The sequence below is a fragment of the Pygocentrus nattereri genome, chromosome 22 (assembly GCF_015220715.1).
Source record: "Pygocentrus nattereri isolate fPygNat1 chromosome 22, fPygNat1.pri, whole genome shotgun sequence".
Lineage (NCBI taxonomy): Eukaryota > Metazoa > Chordata > Actinopteri > Characiformes > Serrasalmidae > Pygocentrus > Pygocentrus nattereri.
In genome coordinates this window covers 25,619,315-25,642,550 of record NC_051232.1, presented here as the reverse complement: position 1 = coordinate 25,642,550, position 23,236 = coordinate 25,619,315, and the positions used below count along the sequence as shown (strand labels likewise).

General features: G+C 40.4%; 2 protein-coding genes across 5 annotated transcripts; one reads left to right on the top strand and one right to left on the bottom strand.

Annotated features, from left to right (window-relative positions):
- Positions 1-6,850, top strand: cldnd1b (claudin domain containing 1b). The gene is made up of 5 exons (XM_017683800.2): positions 1-136; positions 2,054-2,658; positions 2,982-3,089; positions 3,952-4,089; positions 4,435-6,850. Exons 2-5 carry the CDS (start codon positions 2,364-2,366, stop codon positions 4,653-4,655), a joined length of 762 nt encoding a protein of 253 aa, XP_017539289.1. The 5' UTR covers positions 1-136; positions 2,054-2,363; the 3' UTR covers positions 4,656-6,850.
- Positions 6,851-6,852: 2 nt separating this feature from the next.
- On the bottom strand, positions 6,853-19,822 carry LOC108411971 (N-acyl-aromatic-L-amino acid amidohydrolase (carboxylate-forming) A-like). 4 transcript variants are annotated; one of them, XM_017683798.2, is made up of 11 exons: positions 19,715-19,822; positions 19,172-19,244; positions 18,845-18,928; positions 16,500-16,546; positions 15,532-15,594; positions 13,472-13,707; positions 12,371-12,566; positions 10,138-10,231; positions 9,939-10,046; positions 9,682-9,794; positions 6,853-8,303 (listed from the first exon to the last, which is right to left on the bottom strand). In XM_017683798.2, exons 6-11 carry the CDS (start codon positions 13,705-13,707, stop codon positions 8,106-8,108), a joined length of 945 nt encoding a protein of 314 aa, XP_017539287.2. In that variant the 5' UTR covers positions 15,532-15,594; positions 16,500-16,546; positions 18,845-18,928; positions 19,172-19,244; positions 19,715-19,822; the 3' UTR covers positions 6,853-8,105. The 4 variants fall into 4 exon arrangements, with proteins under 4 accessions (XP_017539287.2, XP_017539288.2, XP_017539286.2 ...); XM_017683799.2 differs by lacking the exons at positions 16,500-16,546; positions 18,845-18,928; positions 19,172-19,244; positions 19,715-19,822 and adding an exon at positions 15,802-16,278 and having other exon boundaries at positions 15,483-15,594; XM_017683797.2 differs by lacking the exons at positions 16,500-16,546; positions 18,845-18,928; positions 19,172-19,244; positions 19,715-19,822 and adding an exon at positions 15,802-16,184.
- Positions 19,823-23,236: the final 3,414 nt, after the last annotated feature.

Below are 23,236 nucleotides of genomic sequence, written 5' to 3'. Positions count from 1 at the left end.
CGGCGAATATGTTCCACGGCAGGTCGTGTTGATGTCAGTGAACAATGCGCTGGCTGCGCAGTCCGGACGCGCCCAACACAACCGGAAAGAGCAGATGCAGATGCAGATACACAGACTGGACTGGGCGGCTAAAACGGTGAGTCTGGCTAAATTTAGCCCGCGTTAGCAAATATCTGTCTCCTACATAAAGACAACCAGCATGTCCGACTAACCGAGGGGTATTCAGTGTCTGGATATGCGCGTCGGCCAGACGCCAGTTAAGCCAGACAAACTGATGCTGAAGCCAAGCTGCTGTTGTAGCTAACCTATGTGTTGGATGGCGTTCCGGCTAGCGGCGCTGGCTAACCGCTGTCCTTTCGTTTTCTCCGAGGTTGGTTACAGACCACACACGCAGGTTCTGCTGTGTAGCTAGTGAAGCCGTTTCCATTTGGTATCTTAATGTAAGGTGTTCAGAAGCATGTCCACTCAGGAATTAGAGCGATACTGTGCGGACTGCTGACAGCCGTTAGCCTAGCCGCAGGGAAAGCCTGGGTCTAACGTCACGGCGTTTACAGAATTAGCAGTAATAACAACGGCCGGTTGTAACTACAGTGTAGCTACAGACCCTCTGAAACGTTTTCTGTCGTGATTATATTGTGTTCGCGCTTAGTTAGAGTCTTGGTAGAGGTGGTAACGTTAGAGGATTTTGAACCTTATCTATGGTCTGCGGTGGTTCAGGTGTGGGCGATATGGCAACGATATCATCTCGCGATACTTTAAGATATACGTTGGAACGGACGAACAAAACGTGGGTCACATAAAAAACAATAATGCTAATAGTTAATCCTACAACTACAGTGATTTTACAAACAAAGTCCAATTAAACGGGCCTAATTGTGTCCACTTTCTAATGAAACGTGTAGTTAGTCTGTGTGTAGCATAATTGTTAACGCTTTATTTGAAGTGGACCTTTTGTAGATGATAATAAACTCTTTATAGATTATCAATAACTTTGTAGATAATTTATAGATGATCAGCGTCAGCAGTCGTGGGCTGAAGGTTAGGGAGCCGGCCCTGTGATGGTCACTGATTCGACCTCAGTACGTGACTGGGGCATCCTTGAGCGAGGCACCTTACCCCCAACAACATATCAGTGGGGTAGCTGTAGTGAAGCATCTTAGTACATTGAAAAACATATTTTGTAGATGTTCTGTTGATACATTACTTACACTAAGTGGATTATATTGTTTATATGGTACTTCCATTATGCAGAACCTAACCTCACCCAATAAAACCTAACCCTAAACCTGGCCCTGACCTTAACCTCAGCCCAAAACCTAATCCTAACCCTAAACTGTCACAATAACACTAAAACATTGTCATATTGCCCACTCCTAAGCTGGAATTCACGTCAGCTCAAATCTGACAAAATAAACAGCGGATTATGTTTTACCTTCTAAACCAGGGGTCATCTGGCACAACTTCACATTTGCTAAGTTACTTTGCAGTAACTTACTGAGGACAAGGGACTAACTTATCCCTTGGACTTGGCTCATAATTGAGTCACTGGTTAGATGAGGATCATGTCTTCTTGTGCCTATTTGTTTTCAAGAGCTACACTTATGTTTGTGTAATTATTGTTTGCATTACATTTTAACCTCTATCTGTTAGAATTAAACAGGCTGCTTTTGTTGTCTGGAAGACCTGTCTCTGGTCTGATTGCCTGCTGTCCAGGCTGTCCCCCTCCTTATAGCTTCAGTACAAATGGACAGGCTTGACAGCTGGGTGACGTGTGAACGTGTTGAGTTTCATTGACATCACAAAAAAGAACGAGCTCAAAGCAGCCCACTTAGTTGCCATATATGGACTGTATGCACTGTGGAACGAGTGGCAGATTTCATAAAATACAAAAGCCTGTAATGGGTACCTTTTCATGCAAACAAGGCTCTCTTGCTCTCGTTTGCCAACGTAGCCTAAGACAACATATAACAGCGCAGTTATTTGTCTGCTATACTCATTGGACTCACACAACTGCAGACTAAACTGAACTGCTTTTCTTCTCTCTATATTTCAGGTGATGAGCAAAATGAGACGACTATGACTTGCCTTTCCCAGACTGTGACCATCAGAATCATCCATGTATTGAAACTAAGGCAATGTTATTGGCCCTGATGGACAGAACAGGTTGTAATAATGAAGGTTCTCCCCATATATTCCTGAAAAGCCCACCCATGATTCACTCACGCTCAAGAGAGTAAAGAGATGAAAACTCACAAATTCTTCAGTATTCAGTTATAAAAGACTTCAAAATATAGGCTAAAGGAGAGCCTTCAGCCTACACTACTGTACACAGGACTTCCAGAAGACTCCTTTTACCTCCAAAGATGGTCGATAATCGTTACGCCACGGCGCTGGTGATCGGCTCCGTTTTGAGTCTGTTGGCTAGCGTGTATCTGTCGGTGGCAGTGAGCACTCAGCACTGGTACCAGTACCGGAGCCTGCCAGCTAGCAACGATGCCATGAATGGCACGGACCTGCAGAAGCTGAGGGAAAATTTTAAATCTGAAGAAGTGGATGAGAATAAATACAGCGAAGCCCTGTTCCGCCTCAACGGCACCCTGGGGCTGTGGTGGCGCTGCATTCTGGTGCCTAAGGAACCACACTGGTTCAAACAGCCTGGTAAGGAGAAGACTGAATAATTAGTTTGAGCTTTATTATGCTTTAAAGTGGGTTTTGTGACCCGAAGCCAACATCCGTACCTGACCTCATTAATGCTTTCGTAATGGAATGCAGTAAAATCCTCACGGCAATGTTCAGAGATGAACACACAGATCTAGTGTAGAGCCTTCCCAGAAGATGAGAGGCTTAATTTTACTTTCCTGTTCAGTACGTTACACAGAGACACTTGGGGCCGTTTTGTAGAAATGTTCGAAAGATGTATTCTTTTTACTAAAGTAAAACATCATCTCTCCCTGTCTCTGGTGCTTTCTTCCTTTCTTTAGAAACTAAAATGATGACTGACTGTGAGCCCTTCACTTTGCCCCAGCAGTTTGAAACCAAGTACAAGCACCCTGGCAACTCCAGTAATGAAGAGGATCTACTCCGCACTTGTAAGTGGCCTGATAGCCAGGAAATATAGCAAAGGAATTATATGGAATGTGTCACAAATGTACATGAAAACGATACGCACAGTATGTGTCACAGATAGTTATTTTTGTGCCGAGAATTGGCTGGAACAAAGTAAATGCGCCAGCAAAACAGCAGTGCCATATTAACACACGTCTGTAGCGGGTTTTCCATCCACCCGCTTTTGTGAATTTTGAAATGTAACAAGCTCGAAATAAAAAAGAAAAAAATACCCCAGTATCGCGAAGAGTTTTATTCTAGGACAAGGTGGAAAAGTAAGAATACCGCTAAAGCTGAAATGCAAGAATGAATGATGGAAAGGGGTTTTTTGAATAAACGACCACGTATCAAGCGTTAAGTGAGAAATGATTGGCCCTACAGATGGTCCAGTCATGGCGCATAGCTTTTTTGAAACCTGATCTAAAGCGTGTATGAATAACGTGTTTCCAGAATTGTCTGGCACATTTCCGTTGCACATGCAAGGTGGATGTTGTCTGTGTGGCATGGAGATTTCAGCCTTCATTAAGGAGGCATTGCTCACCCTGCCTGGGGTCTCTGAGCTGCAAGCAATCATAAAAAGATGGCAAATGACTGTAAAGAGAATTCTACTTAAAGCGGAGTTAAATCTCTTGCTCTTCAATACAGCCTCTAATCACGGTAGCCTACATCACCTTAAGTTTCTTTTCCATAACTGTAGTGGATGGAGGCACAACTTGCTTTGCTTTTTTCCGAACTAAATTTTGTAAATGCACTTAATATTTGCGAGATGTTTGAATGGAAACCTGGCTAATCTTCTGCATGATCTCAGAATGTTCTTTGAAATATTTTCCCCTCTGCTGTGCTAAGATCTGTGGAGGTGTCGGTTCTTGTTCCCGCTGGTGTCTCTTGGGCTGGTTTTTCTGGGAGCGCTGATCGGAGTTTGTGCCTGTCTCTGTCGCAGCATCACCCCCACCCTGTTTGTCGGGTTACTCCATCTGCTGGCTGGTAAGACATCCTAGATACGCACATACACGCTTTTCAATCTCAAAGATGTTAAAAAAAATTACTAGATAGACTTGAGTGGCATCTTTTAAGAAAAGACTGCCGTCACGTCATTTTCATGTCAGTTCGCAAAGAGTCATCTGTGTTGGTGACAGCTTGATCTCTGGTTCCTTTCACCACCTCTGTATTCCTCCATTTCATGTCAAACCTCTCCAAATTACTTGATGTACATTGTTTATTTAATTACTCAGAAAATTGGCTGCATTTCTATATGGCGCTAAAAGTTTTTTGAAAAATTGGCTGAATTTCTATTTAAATAACCATATAATTGTCCCCTCCTTCCTGCAGGCCTTTGCTCTCTGGCCACAGTATGCTGTTTCCTGGCTGGTATAGACCTGCTGCACAGAGCATTAGATTGGCCTGAAGGGATGGACTATTCTCTGGGCTGGTCACTCTACCTGGCTCTGGTCTCCTCGCCACTCCAGATGATGGCAGCTGCTCTCTTCATTTGGGCCGCCAGGAGCCACCGCAAAAACTACACTCGCATGACGGCCTACAGGGTCGCCTAGTCGATGGTGGACCCCCCCCATGCAGCCAGCTCTGTGAACCAAAGGGAACAGCTGCATGGTTTTTCTAGGAGTTAAGTTCTTAAAAAGCACAGCCCACGCTACACCACAGCCTAGGCTAATGCTTGACCACTAAATTGAAGGACTGCACCTACTCAAGACCACAGTTAACAGGCTTGTACTAATCACATGTTCCTTGTCCATGTATTCTCACTTTTGATCCCAAGTGCTTAAATCGAGGAGGCTTTCACCTTCATTTCATTACTGCCTTGTTTACCACACTGTTAGACCCCACAGACACCAAATGGACCCATGGCCAGAAAGTACCGACGTAATTATTCTCCAGCATGTAACGTAGTATCACCGGAGATCCACCCATGCCACTGCCAATAGATTTTGTAAGGGATATAGATTTAATATGACAAGTGGATAGTTTTATTTTTCTGGATGGCCCAGACTTTTTGTGATTTTGCTGTGTGATCAAATTCATGGCAGGACCTGTGTTTTTTTTTTTGTTTTTTTGGTTTTTTTTCCCCCTTTTTATTTGCTTGTGTTGCACCTGTGTAATTGAAGTAATGACACACAAGCTAAATTATTTTTATACTTCTTAATATCACCTACATAGGCAGGAGCCTGGAAAAGAGCAAACACATTGGAATTGTGGCCAGTTGGAGATGGTTTAGTACCAGGAACTGGGCCAGAAATGCCAGAAAATAGATTTAGCACGTTTTGAAAAAAAGACATTCTGTTAAGCAATCTGTCAGTGATTTAAAGGGAAATTTCCTGAGATTAAAATAAATCTGCATAGTTAAATCATTAAGATGATAAACAGTCATGCAAAGTGGCTTGATGTGAAATGCTCCATTGCAGAGTAAATTACTGCGTCAGGATTGTGCACATTCGTGGTGACAGCCTAAGTGTTTAATGTCTTTAAAAGCTCTGCCTGATTTTTGTTCCTACTGTGATCTGCTTGTAACCATTTTTCTGCCTGAAACATTTTTTAAAAGTTTGTTCCTGGAGAGGGACAAGCAGGCTGCTATAAAGCAAACAGACATATCTAGCTTCATCAGTCATTTAGGATATTATCCACATCAGCCTGATAGGCCTGAGGAGTTATGTCACATGCATTGGCAACAGTAAATCTATCAATTATAGTGTGTAGGACTGGAGTTTTGTATGTGCCTCATGTTTTCTGTCATTGTATAACAGATGCATGAGGCTTCCTCTCTCACTGGGCAAAACATTGCCCCCAAACCCTCCACCACTACTTTCCTTTTTGTATCAACCCAAGTCTAGCACCAAAGAAAACATGTAAAGTGTGTAGTTTCTCTGCTAACAACCATTTCACATCAAACCACTGTGAACGACTATTTGCAACTGATTGAATTATGCTGAAATTTTCCAATTTAAGTCAGGTAGCCAGATGTGATATGAAGACTCACCTCAATTAATTGCCTAGATATCGCATTTCCTGTGGTAGTGTGCACTGGTAGATGTTTTTCGATGTAAGCAGTGTCTAGTTTTGTCCACATGAATGCATCATGTAGCATAAGGTTTATACTAGATGTGTAAATATGCATGTGTGCTATAAGGATTAAAAAAAAAGCCGTAAATTCTTACCTTTGTTTCTCAAACCAATAACACAGCAGCTCAGTGTGCAGCAATATTATGAGCATCGACCACTTAAGCCTTTTTACCTTTTCCTTGTATGTGTTTTGGAACATGGTCTTCACTACATTGTGGTCTTTAAAGCTGTTGTATTGGTTTCTCGGTTGGATTGCTGTCAGATTGGTTTCTTGATGGCTCAAGAAATTGTAATACCACTTAGCATGGCTGTCGTGTGCGTGTGCATATGTGTATATTTTAGAGTTTCTTTGGAATGTTTTGTTTTCATTTTGCATGTGCCTCATTACCGATGCTGTGCTTGACCTTCTTTGTAATGTTTGAATTTTTCTTCCAAGTTTGTCAGAAACAAGCTTCTTTCAGAAAACAGCTAGAAATGCATACGTGAAGAACACAATCAATACATGCAATACATTAAAACTGGGTTTAAAGATTACCTCACTCTGCGGTGTACCAGGGCAGATCACTGTGACATTTCAACAGTGTCCAAAACACTCAGCATCTTTCTGCCTTTTATACATATTTTTATAAGGTCTTCATTCCAAGTGATCACAATAAACATCTTTTTCTAGTGGGATATGCATTTGGTGACTTTATTTGGTGAAGAATTGAATGTAAAAATTAAATTATGTTAAAAAGTGAATGTTTCAAGTGATACATTCCATTCCATAGGACATCTTATAGAAAACTGACTGATCGTACCATCTATAATGATGCCTTTATCACAGTATTAGGAGATTAATATACCTGAGGTTGTGATTTGTAATAAAACATCAGTACTGAGGATCAAATTATTAAAGACATTAGGCCTCATGCAAGCACCAAGTCATACTCACTGCCTTCATATGTACTATCATAATTGGAATTCTTGGCAGCAATATTATTTGGACAGTCCACTTTAGATGCTTTGCAGATACTTAATTTGTTTTTTGAGCTACATTCAACTAAGTATCTACTAAATTGACCAGAATTTAAACTCTAATCCTGACCTCATCCTCGAACCCCAAACCTAAACCGAACCCTCACCCTGGTCCAAATCTTAACCCTAACCTCACCACTGTTTAGAATCAATACATTCAGAGTTTCAGTACATACTTTAACAACTTCAACAATCAGTAGTTCATCTATGGGCGACTACCTAAATAAAAAGAAACAATCCTTCTCTTAGGCCGTGGACAGTTTGGAACAGTCAAATAAGTCAAGTACATGAGTCTGGATGTAAAACTAAAACTTTCTAAATTTCATTACTAAAATATTAACTTTCTTTTAAATTGTCTGTTAAGGCTGTTGTTTAAAAGGCTCATATTGGCAAGTATTTCAGCCCTTGTTTGTGAAAAATGCATAGTACGTGGCTGCCAATCAGAACAGAGCTGATTTACATATAAAGCATGGTAACAAAAACAAGCTGTTTAATTCTAAGGGGTAAAGAGAGGTTGGAAATTGTCCATATAAAATGATTTAGGGAAAAAATACAATGTAAAAGAGTAAGATATGGGCTCTTCAACATTGCAATATTTTCAATATCCCTGCAAAGCGACTTAAGGAGACCAGGTTTCTGGCTTTACACTTTTGCATTAATAAGAGAGGGGTGTTAATTACGCAAATACATGCTTGAGTGTTGATTCCCAGCTAACATGAGCCGATCTACAATCTGGTGAAATGTTTATGCAGTTACAAGTGTTTTTCTGAATCTGCTGCTCAAACACACACAATCCACTAAATTAAGATACGAGTACGATGTTGCACGAGGCCCAAAATCTACTTTGGCATTTTTGTTCGTAGATCATCTACTGCACCTCTGTTCTCATGTCCCGTCTTTTTGAAGCTCTCTCACACTTTCTTTGCTTGTATGCTGGGAATGGTCCAGGGCTGCTTTTGAGCCAGATGGAAGGCAATTCCCTTTTCATAGTAAGCAGCCTCGTTTATGAAGACGGGATGGAGTGGCTCTTCTTCTTCGTACCTCACCGTCTCTCCAGAGAAGGTGAGGAACATGGGATCTCCACGTTTGAGGAGACAGAAGTCTCGATCCTGGAGGATGATATGAACCGCTTATTTATTCAAGATAACTGCCTTGCTAGACATTTTCCAACTGTAATCTTGGAATGATAAGAGATAATATATAACAGTAAATAGGCTACAACACTGGCAATACCATCAGCTAATAAATGCAGGCTAACTTGGGGAAAGGTTAAAAGCTTAAAATGCCCATCTCCTTATTTTCTCTCATGAAGAAATGATGGGCAGTTCTGACACATTATCAGCCAACAGTGGTTTAATTAATACTGGAATTCTGGGTCGCTGCGTTCCCCAGTCACTTTTTAAATGTTTTTGTTAATGATTTACTGTTAATAGACAACAGTGGACAAAGTTCATTGGCTAGCTAGCATTAGCTTTGCATGCTAGCTGTAGATTGAGCTTCATCCACCATGATCTGTTAGGTCATTTGCACTCATGGGTTACCAATGTTGAATTACACTGCTTTCTTTAAATTATTATTATTGTTCTATTAACAACAATGAATCATTATGTAATATAATGACAATACTCTGTAATATTTTTAAATGTTTAGTTTACTGCTGTCTTTAGTCGCAGTTTATTAAAATGCAGTAGAAATTTCAAGACAAATCAATAGAGGCCTCAATTTCATTTTAAGATCCATTTTTAGTTCTAAAAATTTTTTATTTATACAATTTTGAAAAACACAACTATGCAACTATTACAACATATGACGCATACATTTTTATTATAGTACTGTGCTAAACTCTATTATTGAATTTCCTGTCAAAACAGCCATTAGGTTTTTCATTTTCCAGTGTCAAGTAAAAAAAATTACGACATAAAAAAAAAAAAGCCTGAATTTTTTTTCAATACTTAGTGTGTTCATCTTTTGCCTTTATTCCAGCTTCCTTTCTTTTTAGGAGACTCACTTTCACACTGTCAAAGGAAACGTGCAGGGATGTTTTTTTCCCCACACCTAAAAAGTCTTAGAAGTTCCTTTCGGATTTTCTGCTTCTCATAATCCAAGTAACTCCAAGCACATTTAATGATGTTGAGCTCTGGACTCTATGGTGGTCAGTCCACATTCTGAGAACACTAGTGGCTTCTTTTCTTCCCGTTTTATCACTCATTTTTTAATAGTCTGGTTATAAACACTCCTGTTTCACTTATTTTTCTTTGACATCCCTATTTCTTATGCAACATATGCCTACTCACTTCAGAAATATCTCCTGAAAAATGAGTAACTTTATCTTAATGTCTGTTTTGACTAGCCTCAACCGTTTTGCACAGTACTGTATATATTGTGTAAAACTGAGTTGACAAATTCATGCAAACTTCACCTTTTCCCTTACTGTTAAACACGCTAGCTAGGTTATGGTACGAGTACAGTCAATACAGATGCCATTACCTGAAGTTGCGGGTGGACGGCAGCTATGGGGGTCTTAGTCTCTGGGTCTCGGGGGTAATCTACAGTCTTTTTAAACATGAAAGCTTCCACATCCCCTCCTTCAATTACTTCTCCTACAACACACAAAGTATTGAGTTGGCTTTGCAGATACAGATCAGGCATATCCAGACTTTTTGTAGTTGCAGTTACAGATTAAACCTTTAAAAAAAAAGAGCCTTCAACCCAATAAGACAGATTTCTCAGCTCATAAGATGTACCTGAATTGAAGTTTTTCACCCAGTCCAGAACGGCATTAACTCCCTCCTTCATGGCGTTAAAGATGTCTGCCCTGACGACACCTTGTGGCTGTGGTCCAACCTCTAAACCTGGGCAACCACAACCATAAGCCAGTTAGTGCTGCACATAGAACTGTATGCTGCACAAAACAGGCACGTAGTGCTAAACCAGAACACTTACTAATGCCATACTTGGACACGGACTCCAAAGAATAAGCATCGCCGATTGGAATGTTTAGCAAGACCAGCCTCACAGGCACAGTGGTTATTTTTGCCTGTGACAAAAACCAAAACATCCACAAATAAGCAATGACGTTTGCCAGCGTAAAGAATCAGCAGAGTAGACGTTTTCAGGGGAAAGAAAAAAAAAAAAAAACCTAGAAAGCTAAAGAACTGCGAGCTGATCCTACAGTCTAGTTCCTATGTGTCAAACATAAGATACAGGCTGCAAAAAGTATTTTCATTTTCTGTTAAAATTAGCTTGTTTCACAGCACACTACACTCCAGTCCCCAGCAAGCCCTGCAACTTAATGTAGGCTCTGACTCTCCTACTTGAACAACAATCTACGGGACAGGAGTTACACCTTAATTCTACAGTTCCACAACTGCCGTATTACCAAACAAGTGCAATTCAGCCAATATAAACACCTAAAGTTAGCTCAGCATCAGAAATTGAGCCCAACTATTAATGAACTTGCAGCAAACAAAGGTTGCCAGGCATGAAGTTCATTCAAATAGGTAGGTTTAAAAGACATGGATCAAGGTGACATTTAAATGTTGAATATTTCAAGTATTGCTTAGAATTTACTGCTGAAGATCTTGCACATTTTGACTAAACAATGGTCAGTTCGGTGTATAACAAATGTTAAGAATGAATTAAAGCCGAGTAGTTGAGATTTTTAAATATGGCCCATTTAGTGGTTGAGTTGGACACCCCTGGTCTAGTTCATGTTAAGCATGCCTACCACTTATGCTGAAAGCAAAAATATGTGGGTAACTTGAAATAAAGTCAACCTTCTGCATAGCTTTTCTCAACTTAGTTCAGGTCAGAAAAAGATGCACAGAAATGAAAACTTTTTGACCTGTAATGTAGTGACTCAACCAGCCTTAAAGGAGTGAAGATGCAATCCCAGGGTGTCAGAGGAATGTACTGAAGACATCAGTAAGGGAGAAACAAAAGGGAAGCACAAAGTTTACTCCTTCATCCTTAAAACGGAAGGCTAAGGAATGACCTCACTGACTTAGCTGAAGGAGGGAGGTTTGGTTTTTTTTTTTGTTTTTTTTTAATTTATATAATGTTTTTTTCATCTTTTTGAAGAGGAGAGGCAACTGAGCATAGCACATGTTCACACCTGAGAGTAACTACCAAAACAGCCTCTACCAAAAATACCGGCCAGGCTGCTTCCTTAAGTCTGAAACAGCAGGACTGAGCAGGAATCTAAGGGCGAGCTCAGCTTAAGGAGGATCAGATACAGGTGTCACTAATTACCCTTCATTAGCACAGGAATGCACTGTGACTCCTTCTGGTGGCTGGCTGGCTGTGAGATCACAGAGGGCCCAGACCAAGACCTTTCATGACTAAAACCAAACTTCAGCTGCACAATCAGCTGCAGACCTCAAGAAACTGTTGTTTTATATATAATTTGATGTTTTATTGATGCTTTTTAAATTAACATAATAATACGGGTGACGCTACACCACTAAGGGGAAAGAGAACAAGAGGATTTATTTCATTTTAAACAGCTTGTTAAATCATTTTAAATATTAAAAGTGGTAAAATTATGAGAATACTATTTTAGGAACATTGTTTCCCAAAGGCATCTAAAATTGATTTCAACATCGCCTCTTCTATAACAAGGGAAAACATCTTATTTGACAAAGGATGCCACCATGGCTTTTGAACTTCTGCCTAGCAGTCTGATGTTTCTCCAACAGGGGGAGCATGCAATTAATTAATTAATTAATAACAGCTTTAACAGTCACATAACCAGGCTGAAGTGGCACAAATATGATTTTATGTGAGTCAGATCTGATGTTTTCAGGACTGTGTGGACACGGAAATCTGATCTTTTCAAATCCAACCACTGTCATATGTGATCCTAGATCGGATACGTATCCAATTCGTGGCCATGTGACGTTAATGTGACGCTCGAATCAGAATTCATGTGCTTTTTTTCCCCCACAGTTAAGATAGTCAGTTACTTAATCGTATTTCAAGGATTTCCAAAGTTTTTTTAAAAATCCAACAAAACTTTCAAAAACTTTTTAAAGGAGAATCTATGTTGAGAAAATAAGAAAAACTTATGCAGATGGTTCACCTAAAAATTATTTTTCTTATTTTACAGTGCATTTGATTCACAAATAACCAATGCAAAGTTACAGCACAGCACTGTGCACTGGCGGTTTGGTCTTGCCTGCAGGTATTTGAAAATGTGCAGGCAGATCCAGTTGGTGTGTGAGTAGCAGATGATTGAGAGGCCCATGTTAGCAGTGGTGTTATGGAGGTCACAGATCATGTCTATGGCATCATTGGTTTGTTTAGGACCCAACAGAGTGTTCAGCTCCTGAGCCCTCCGAACTTCATAAGGAGTGGAGTCTGTGATGGGAGAACTGTGAGAGACAGTTAGTTTTCATTGCATTCTGTACCTTCGCTCTGATAAATCATTCTAAGTGACAGAAGCCCTATTTGTACTAGCAGTAAGCCTTTATCACTTTTCAACTTACTAGTTACCTCACTATGTTAATGAAAACTATGTTTCATTATAAAGAGAGCAAAGTTAGTCCCATATAACTGGATTTAGTGCAACATAGTATATCAATTACTGAGTAAAAAATCTTGCATTCACAGTTTTGATAAAATTGTATTCAAATGTAGCACTACAGTTTCTTTTTTCAGTTCCAACTGATCAGACGTCTGAAAAAAATAAATATTGTGGCATACTGTATATGGAGGAAATTTCTTGAAGTACTGAGGTATTAGATATTTGTCCTATGGCCCACTTCTAACATATTTACATCAATCCACCTACTTAGTCTACAGCAAATTCATACTGAATTTATAAGGAGTGTTCCAATCTGGACTACTTTTTGAGGCACAACACAGGACAGCCAATCAGAACAGAGCTCATTTACATATATCATACATATATCAGTATCAGCACAAAAACAGCCTGATTTGTTGTTAGGCTTAAAGAGAGGTTGGAAAATGGTCATGTAAAAATAATTATAGGTTTTGGTACATAAAAGCACACATTCATAGTCAGCTTGTCCCTATCAGTTTAAATTAATATACAATTTATTTTCATGTTAGATTCTGGTGGTGATAAGCATCTGTTATAAAGCATGCAAGCATTTGAAAATTGAGCTACAGTGTCCATTCAATGTGTACTATATTCAAACAAGGAAACATGTTATAACTGGACATCAGATGTGAAATTACAACATATGAAACAACAACAACAAAAAAATATGGACCCTTTAAACACCCAAGAATGTAATGTAAACCCACTACTGACCTGAGGATGGCACTGGTGAAGCAGCGGTTCAGGTCCTTATCCACATATCGCTTGCACTCTTTAATAGCTTGAGGGTTGGACAGCACTGTGGTCAATGGAATGGGCCATATTGCGTCTCCCTTCTCTTTCCTCTGTCTCTCGAGTTCGGGGACCAGGAAAACTCCTGACATCTCGTTGCCATGGGTACCACCGCAAACAGCCATGCGGTGCAGGGCCGGTAAAGTGATCAGCTCCATCTGACAACAACAGTGATGTTAATCATGCAGATCAGCTATAGAGCTATTAATTCACTTAATTCAAATTCCACATGAATCTAATGTATTACGTATATCGCTGCTGTCGGAACAAAACATTTTTCAGTTTTGGACTTAATTTGAAAGCATTCATGGTCCTTTACATTGTGTATAAATTTCATGATGAATGGACCAATAGAAATCCAAAATGACTTGGAAAGATGTCTGGTTCCATTGACTTACATTAAAAGTAAAGTATGTTTTTTCCCTTCTCCTGTAAAGTTACCATTTTGGAGATGCAAGGTTTTGATCCGACAACAGTGATATATTATATCACTAAATGGAAATGTTGATGTCATGTATTTTAATCATATGGAACCCATACAGACATTAGAAGGCAATCCATAGCTAAGTGTAATGGGAACGACTATCACATGCAAGACGTCTACATAGACGTATACATGCATATACAGTGCAGTGCAAAATTCAGAACAACTTATGTATTTAATTTAAATTTAAATGTGAAAAAACAGGTCTACCTAACCTGAAGTTCAAGCTACTGAAAAAATGGGACCCCTAACAGCCATGCAAGACCTCACACACCACCAAAATGGCACCCATCAGATAAACAGTAGTTCAAGCTTTCATCTTTGAGGCCGAGGAGCTCCATCCTTCCACTGAGAGAAGACAAACTGTGTAACTTTTAAGACTTTGGAGGTGTGGAAAAATATCCCTGCAGATTTATTTGGAAAACGGAAAGAAGGTCTCCTGAAAAGATTGGAAGCTACAGTAAAGGGAAAGGTGTATAAACTAAACACTTAAAATATGACATATTTAGTTGTTGAAACATCTGTGTAACTTTGTTGGATTCTGTTTCCTGCTTTGAATGAATAATTTATACTGACTGGAACTCAAGTAAATGAAGGGTGGTGTCTGTTTCTGCACAGTAAGGTACATAACGGCATGACCGTTATTAAATCCTTAGTTTGTGACACTTCTTAGCACAAAGCCATTCTTCTCCCAGCACATATATTTTTCTTGTAAGCGCATACCTTATTTACATTAACACTGAATCCTTGAGCATAGGGGGAGAACAGCGAATGCTCTACTGCAGTGTTTCTCAATCCTGCTCCTGGAGGCCCACTTGCCCTGCACATTTCAGTTCTTTTCCTGCCACTTTAACTCAATAAGGTCCTGTTAATGAGCTAATTAGCTGGATCAGGTGCGTTGGGAGCAGAAAACCTAAAGCAGAAAACTAAAAACTAAGAAGTGCAAGGGCAGTGGGCCTCCAGGAAGAGGGATGAGCAATACTGAGAATGAGCCGGACTCGCTGTATTGGTAGGAGACACCACTAGGGCTGCTAATGAATCTGGGACACTGACCTGGATCTTAGCTTCAGATTCCGGTCACACCACTGTACCACTACATGAGGTCTTAAGGATCTCCCAAAGAAAAGATTTACTACTATATCATCATAATCAATGTTACATACACAACTCAGAAGATGTAGGTTCAGTTGTCATTTTGTATCATTAATAAACTGGCTATACTTGCATTCAGTGAGATCAATGGCTTCATTCTCCTCCATTGTAAAGATACACAAGCTGATACGTTGCTCTGCAATGAATCCTTTAACATCAAGCCAACACGAAAGACTTTGTTTATGTCTCAATGCTTGAATTTTGTAGGATTTTTGCAAAATATGTGCAATAATCCCTTTTGAGTGCTGACTGTATGTTCTTATGAAATTGGCATAGGCATAAAGCAAAAATGACTACCTGTTTTCCATTTTTATAACAGTGAATGACTTGTTTAGTCTTTCCATACCGTGTCCTCTATGTCCGCCCACTCACGTTGCAAGCAACCGCTAACTCTTTGCAGCTACACAAGCTAGAAAGGAACAGCAGCAGAGTTCAAAACCTCGTTACAATGAAGAACAACGCTATAACATTACTAACACTACTTAAAGTAACAGTGATAAAAATAACAGTGCTTGGACCCCAGTTAGGAAAGTTCTATTACAGTTTGGTTATGTCTGCTTCCTTTAACTTCCTATTCATGAAATGAAAGCAGACTAGAGAAACATAAGAGCCTTACCATGTGCTTGTACTTCCCAGCCTTCGTCTTGCTGCGTTTTTGAAGTTACACAAGTTACAAGATAACCACAAACCTTTGAACCTTCAGTGACTTGCGACCAAAGAGCAAGAGTGCACAAGCTACAAATATAAAGTCAGCAGTGACCCACTACTGCAGCTAGCTGGCTAAATCAGACTGCTATGCGTACAAAGTCAATGCACCACAATATACGTCACCCCCCGTGCATAAACGCACCACACACGCACGCCTTCAGGGTGGATGCACATTCTCCACCACCCATTCTGCTACTTGACCTCCACACCCACACACACCAGCACTAACCCTAACACTTCACTAAAAGCTTCCTCAGGTTCCTGTCTCCACCCCTTCCCTCTCCTCCAGCGTATTTCCTCATATGGCCACCACCCTGGATCATTTTTCACCCAGCTGTAACAGTAATTCTCTCTACTGGGCAGCTCTGGGTAGATCTGGGGTCAGTCTTTCCTTTCAGAAAACAACCGCAGTCAGTCTATGTAGCACAGCATACTGATCTCAGAGTAGCGAGAAGGAAAAAACACACGGGACAACTGTAAACATTATGCTGAGTCATCCAAACTCAGGAGAAAAGGGGAGGAGGGAAAGAGGAAGAGACGGATCAGACAGAGGGAGGCAGAAAAAAAGGATGTGGAGCATCTACAGTTTCATCGGAGGAAACTTACATGCAGTGTAGATTCTTTGGTCTGCAGGTGCTTCAAGTGGGGACCATCTAGTAAAATGGGAATAGAAAGGCAGAATTCTTTAAAGTGTTCCAACATCTGCAGACTCTAAACAGCTGTTTTGTTACATTTCTTTCTGGGTAATACTGACAATTTAGAGCTATTATTCCAAAAATATCACTGTATGACATGATATTCAAGTAAGCCATAACAAAAAACGGTGCACCAGTACTGATGTATAACTCCAATACAGGTTTACGAGTATAAAAAATATACTGCCCATCACTTCTGTACACTATAACATTCTATTCACTGATTAGGTTCACCTGTTTAAAATGCTTTCATGCTATTCTACACCTTCATTAAATATCACTTGGTATAAATGCCAAGCACTATTACTAGTCGTTACAGTACGTTAGGAGTTATAGTATGCATCAACATACTTGTTACAATTCACAAAGTTTATAAGCATAATAAGAGTGCTCAACATTCTATAAGTACTGCAGACTTTAGAATGGCACAGTGGAGTTTCCTTTAAACCATTCAGACTGGTTTCCCAGCACCAAACAGTGCCCAAACTAACATAGTAGCCCTGACTTAACAATAATGGTACAATGTGTTGTATTGTTACAAGCCGAATAAAGCACTGCTCTGCGAGGAGGATGTAAACAAAGTTATTCATAGTGGCCTAATGTATAATTCTTTGTTCAAGACAAGCAAGCCAGACTTGTCCAGAGTGGTGGTGATGGGAACCAGACATCTGAAGAGATTAATGTCCCTAAAAGCTCCCTCACAGAGAGGCATGCAGACTACAAACATTTATGAAAGAATGGGACCTCAGTGAATTCCAGCGAGGTACCGTGAGAGGACACCACCTGTGCAACAAGTCCAGTCGTGAAATTTCCTCACTACTTAATAATCCACAGTCCCTGTCAGTGGGATTATAACAAAGAGGAAGTGATTGGGAATGACAGCAACTCAGACATGAAGTGGTAGGCCACGTAAAATGACAGCACGGGGTCAGCAGATGCTGAGGCGCATAGTGTGCAGAGGTCGCCGACTTTCTAGAGGGTCAATCGCTAGACCTCCAAACTTCATGTGGCCTTCAGATTAGCTCAAGAACAGCGTAGAGAGCTTCATCCAAACCTTACATCACTAAGCGCAATGCAAAGCGTCGAATACAGTGGTGTAAAGCGCTGCCACTTGACGTTAGAGTAGTGGAGACTTCCCCACTTCTCTGGCAATCCGATGGACGAGTCTGGGTTTGGTGGTTGCCAGGAGAATGGTACTTGTATGACTACATTGTGCCAAGTGTAAAGTTTGGTGGAGGAGGGATTATGGTGTGGGGGGATCAGGAGCTGGGCTCAGCCCCTTAGATCCAGTGAAAAAAACTTTTAATGCTTCATCAGACCAAGAGATTTTGGACAATTTCATGCTCCCAACTTCGTGGGAACAGTTTGGGGACGTCCCCTTTCTGTTCCAACATGACTGTGCACCAGTGCACAAAGCAAGGTCCATAAAGACATGGATGAGCGAGTTTAGTGTGGAAGAACCTGGCTGGCCTGCACGGAGTCCTGACCTCAATCCGACAGAACACCTTTGGGATGAATTAAGAGTAGAGACTGCGAGCCAGATCTTCTTGTCCAACATCAGTGTCTGACTTCACGAATGGTCAGAAATTCCCATAACCACTCTCCTAAACCTTGCAGAAAGCCTTCCCAGAAGAGTTGAAGCTGTTATAGCTGCAAAGGGTGGGCAGACATCATATTAAAACCTATGGATTAAAAATGGGATCTTAGACTATTTCATATATGTGTGAAGGCAGACGAGCGAATACTTTTGGCAATATAGTGTAGTTATGAAAGCACTGCCTGACGCCTGAGACATTCCTTAAACATAAACATAAAAAGCATAAGTTTTAAAAAAACATAAGTTTTACGATAAGCTTCCGGGCTACAGTGTGGTTTTTTTTTCAGACTTATTACTATTTGACCACTATCAACAACACATCAGAACTCAGGTGACACATGCAGGTTCTCTGGTGGTTTTGCATAGTAAACGTCTATATTTGTGTTGTAGACATTGTGACCCAAGGTTCCCATCACAACCACTGTAAAGAAATCTGTAATGGCTGTTTCTCAGAAACGTGCCATTTCACATCAAACCACTCTGAGTGACTGTTTACATCTAAACCACTGAATTACACAGACTTTTGACAAATTAAAATAAAATGCCTTTAAGCATTTGCAACAACCACACTGTCACCAAAACTGACCGCACAGGCCTGCATAAGAAAAACGGCAGTGAATCTTCTAGAATAAGAAAGTGCTGTAGAAGGACTGGCTGACCTGTTCATCCCTCCATATCCACCGTGCTTCTCTCATTTTCTGCCTCCTCTTCTGTCACACATTCTCCCAGTGCTGCTGTACGAGCTGCTCAGATAAGACGTTTAATCCAATTGAGCTGATCACACACTTACCGGACTTAGAGAACACACACATGGTTCACTTGGCGTGGATACTGACTAGTTTATTAGCCCATTCAATTAGAATCATATAATTATATCAAGTCAAATATTACATTATATTATAAAGAAATGAAGCTTTAGCTCTGTCGCCCTCTGTTGGTTGTTAAATAGTATTACTTCACTCAAACACGCACAGCTGGCAGCTTACCAGACAAAATGATCATATCATACACAGCTGCAGGGTGGTCAGGCTTGCAATGGCCAACACTTCGTAAGATGTTCTAGCCAGAGAACAAATACATCATCAAAAGGAAATGAAGTCTCTCAAATAAAAATTATTTTATCACAAATAATTCCTGAGGGAGGTCCTTGATAGATGTGTGCAAAGATGTCCTAGAGCTATTATCATGTCAATAAAATCTTATGAATCTTTTTTTACTGTTTTATTCTCCGTTCTGCCTGCTTGACTTCTACAGTCAGCTCCATAATTATTGGCACCTTTGATAAAGATGGGTAAGAAAAGGGAAAATAATGAAAAATACTTTTATGGCCTAAATCTATTATTGAAATACACAGATTAGAGATTACAGCGTCTCGGGTGATGCCTTCATAGTGTCATTTTGCACTGTAGGCATGTGTAATAAGCTAGGGGACAGAATTTCATGGTCATATGTTTTCCCTGTTAAGTTCAATTATTATTTTTAACTGAAAGCTGAAACAACTGTCCCTTACTTTCCTCGTGATCACTCACCTCCATCAGATTCTGCTCCTTCAGTCCTATCAATCCTCCCTCTCTTCCTGCATTTAGTAAAACATTCTTTTTATTAACCCCAGATTCACATGAACTCAGTGAAATAAAGGGTGGCTCTTCAGTTTTTTTGTTCCAGCTGGTAAAACAAATGGAGGGTGAAGTGAGAGACATACAACCACGTTATGATCAACACTATATGACCTTTTCACTGACAATAACGTACTGTAAACAATCACACACAGCAAATCGCTATGTAAAAATATCAATTTTTGTCTTTTTTGAGGTTTTGACATAATTTGAAAATACCGGTTGCCCTTCACATTGTGTGCAAATTTCCTGAAGAATGAACCAAAAGAAACCGGCCAAAACTACTTGGAAAAAATTCTGGTTCCATTGACTTACATTAAAAGTAAAGTAGGTTTCTTCCTTCTCCTGTAAAGTTGCTATTTTGGAGATACAAGGTTTTGTTCCGACAACAGCCTTACTGTTTCCAAATACTGAAAAGAAATATACCATATCAAAACCTGCCAATAATTATTTCTATCTCTGCCACTCGTTCAGACTCTCACTATAAAGAAAGGTTTCTTCAAAGTCTTGAACTAGTGGGCTTGTCAGTTAAGCTAGCTAGCCAATGTTAGCCCAGCCCCTTCTCTTCCTAAAGGAAACCCAAAGTTAGCCAGGCTAACAAGTAACTGAGTGAAAAGAGATTATATTCCGGTTAAAACCCCGCTTGCCAGCTATACTGACCATGGTTTGCTACAAATCCATGTTGCTACGAATCCATAATATGATCGGCTTCCACCAGAGCCGGTTTATGAGGAGCCGGGCCGCTTCCTATTCCCCCTGTTATATCAAATACAGGCCGCGAGTGGGTCCTCAATGAATGGGAGTGAATGGCGCTCAACGGCTAAAAACGGACAGTTAAAATAGTTTGTGACCGTTTCTTTAACGTTAGAAAGTAGCAGGATGACTAGTAGAATAAAACTCACTTGTATATTTCCTTTTTTCTACAGTAAACGGGTTTCGAGCACAAGGAGGCGGGCTTTACTGCTTGATTGATTGGCGAGCGGAGCAGCTCATTGGCTGTTCGCGCTCACTGACGTCTTGGACCTACATGAGGTTCTGTTTTAAACACCTATAGCTCGAGTTTAAAAGCTCTTAAAATATATAACAGCGGTGTTAGAATGTTTTCTGCTGCTCTCTGTTTAGGAAATGAATGCATTCTTTTACGTTAAAAATGTTTCAGCATTTATAAACTATGATCTTGCTCAAATGCTCCATATTAACCCATTCCTTTTGGACTCGCTCGGGAGCGCCCTCTAGCGCCGGAGAAAACCAAGACATTGCAGAGTGGTAAATTCCCCTCTCTGCAAGTTCTCTGGCTTACAACTCCCAAGGCTTCATGTGATTGGTTGAGCAGGGGGTTCCACTTTTTACATTACAGTAGTAAATCTCCCTCTGTCACTCCCTGCTATTGCAGTATATTGTGAATATAATGAAGAATATATAAGAATAAGCTATAAATGACAATAGTCATTTAGTGTGTAGTAAGCTGTTAGCTTGTTTGTAGCATTCACTGACAAAGGACAGAACATACTGGGTGTGTATGTTGTTTAGCGCTGCACTAACTATATCATCACAAGCCTGCTTCAAGCTGGTTTGTTCAGTAATCTTAAATAGACTTGCTTACGCGGATCCTGATACTGTACGACTATAGAAATGGACAAAAGCATGCCGAGTATCTAACATGTGTCATAGTGACCATTCCTGAAACTTAAATTTATCACATACGTTTGTCTACCATATTAGCCTCTTAGCTCCAGTGGAAAACTGAAGAAGCAGATATGTCACTAACGATGTTTTGGTGGATCAGTTACACTTGGGTTCAGGAGAACATTGTTGGATTTCCCTTCAAACTATTGCTTTAAACTCTGGTCTCGCAGTTTTGGAATATGCTGCAATTCCATATTAAAAACAGGGATCAGAATCAGCCAAGACGAAAAGCGGCAATTGGTCAATTTTTTATGGTCTTATGGTTTTTTTATGGTTTTTATGGTCAACTTTTTATGGTCAGTTTGTTGCCGTTTTCTGACATAAATAACAGGAGGCAGGTAAGTGCACTCACTCTGTGTTTGAATGCTGCTGCTATATAGAGCTACAGTAAAATGTGGTAGCATAGTAATGCATGACTCACTGTGCGAAACAGCCAGCTTCTTCAGTTCAATGCAGCACTTCATTTGATCCATGTTACTGAATTAGGTGATCGATTTTCCATTTACGAATGGAAGTTTGGCCTGTTAAAGCGTAAATAATGTTTAGACAAAGTTACAGTGTACATAACAACAGCCCTATTATTAGGAGCTTGTCATTATGAATTTGAACCCTGGTGAAGCCATAGCCATCCAAGGCCGGGAGTCCAAGAGAGCATAATTAGCCTCGCTCACTTTGAAGGGGTAGTTGGCCCTCGCTCCGCCCCAACCACCATCCACCATCGCCCGTATCCCTCACCCTTTCCACCCCAACACGGCACGTTGAAAGCCATCACAGTGGCTGATAGATATTCAGAAGTTTTCTCCAAGCGTGTTGAACTCCTATCCAAAACAATCTAAATAAATAAATAAATAGTCAAAAAAATCAGCTGGAATTGGCTAAAAAACATGCACTTCTACTGAAAACTCTCCAGACTTTCTTCTTCACACTGTGTTTGCCTGTCATTGTGTTACTTTTTTTTGTTTTTTACGCAGTGTTTGTTAGCGCAACCGTTTTTCATCCTTCCTATTCCCTGCCACAGGTGTCCGACCACACCTCAGATGGGTTTCCCAAAATACCCTCACACAGTAACTCATGATTTTCTTGCCCCAAGCTGACATTCCCCTGAAACAGCCATTCACCTGAAATAACAACCTGTCAGTGCCAGTGTGAGAAAATACTGCTGTAGGACTCCCCGAGAAAGGAAGATACAGCTTGCCTAATTTTCCCTGTCATTCTCCTTTTCTATCACTCTGGGGAAATGACTTTGCCACTCAAACTGATGGTGGTGGCTGGTTGCTGTTATTGAAAGCAGCAATTTAGCTCACAGAGGACGAAAAGTATGAACACTTCTGGGGATTGAACATCATGAATTATGACAGAGAAAATGGGTCTTTGATGAGGACTTGTGGAGTAATAGCTCCTCAAGAAGCTGATGCCTGCATGCCTCCAACAGAGTGTTAATAAAGCCACTCGACTGCTTGTTGAATCACAGCATTCAGTATCAGTGGTTTAAAAGCTAATGTTTGTCGTACAGGTGGAACGGCAAAAAGATGAGTTCATTTTACTTTGGCAAAATGTGTCTCACTGGCCACATTCCAGCCTTTCATGAAGTACAGTTCAGCTTTTTTGCGGCAAAACTGTGACACAGTTTGCTTTTCACTGCTGTCTCCCACCGACGGCCGAGCTAAGAGGAAAATTGTTCTGAAAGAAAATGATGTGCTAGATTTGCAGGGTTCTTTGACTCTTTTAAATAGCAGGTAGAGCCTTTAG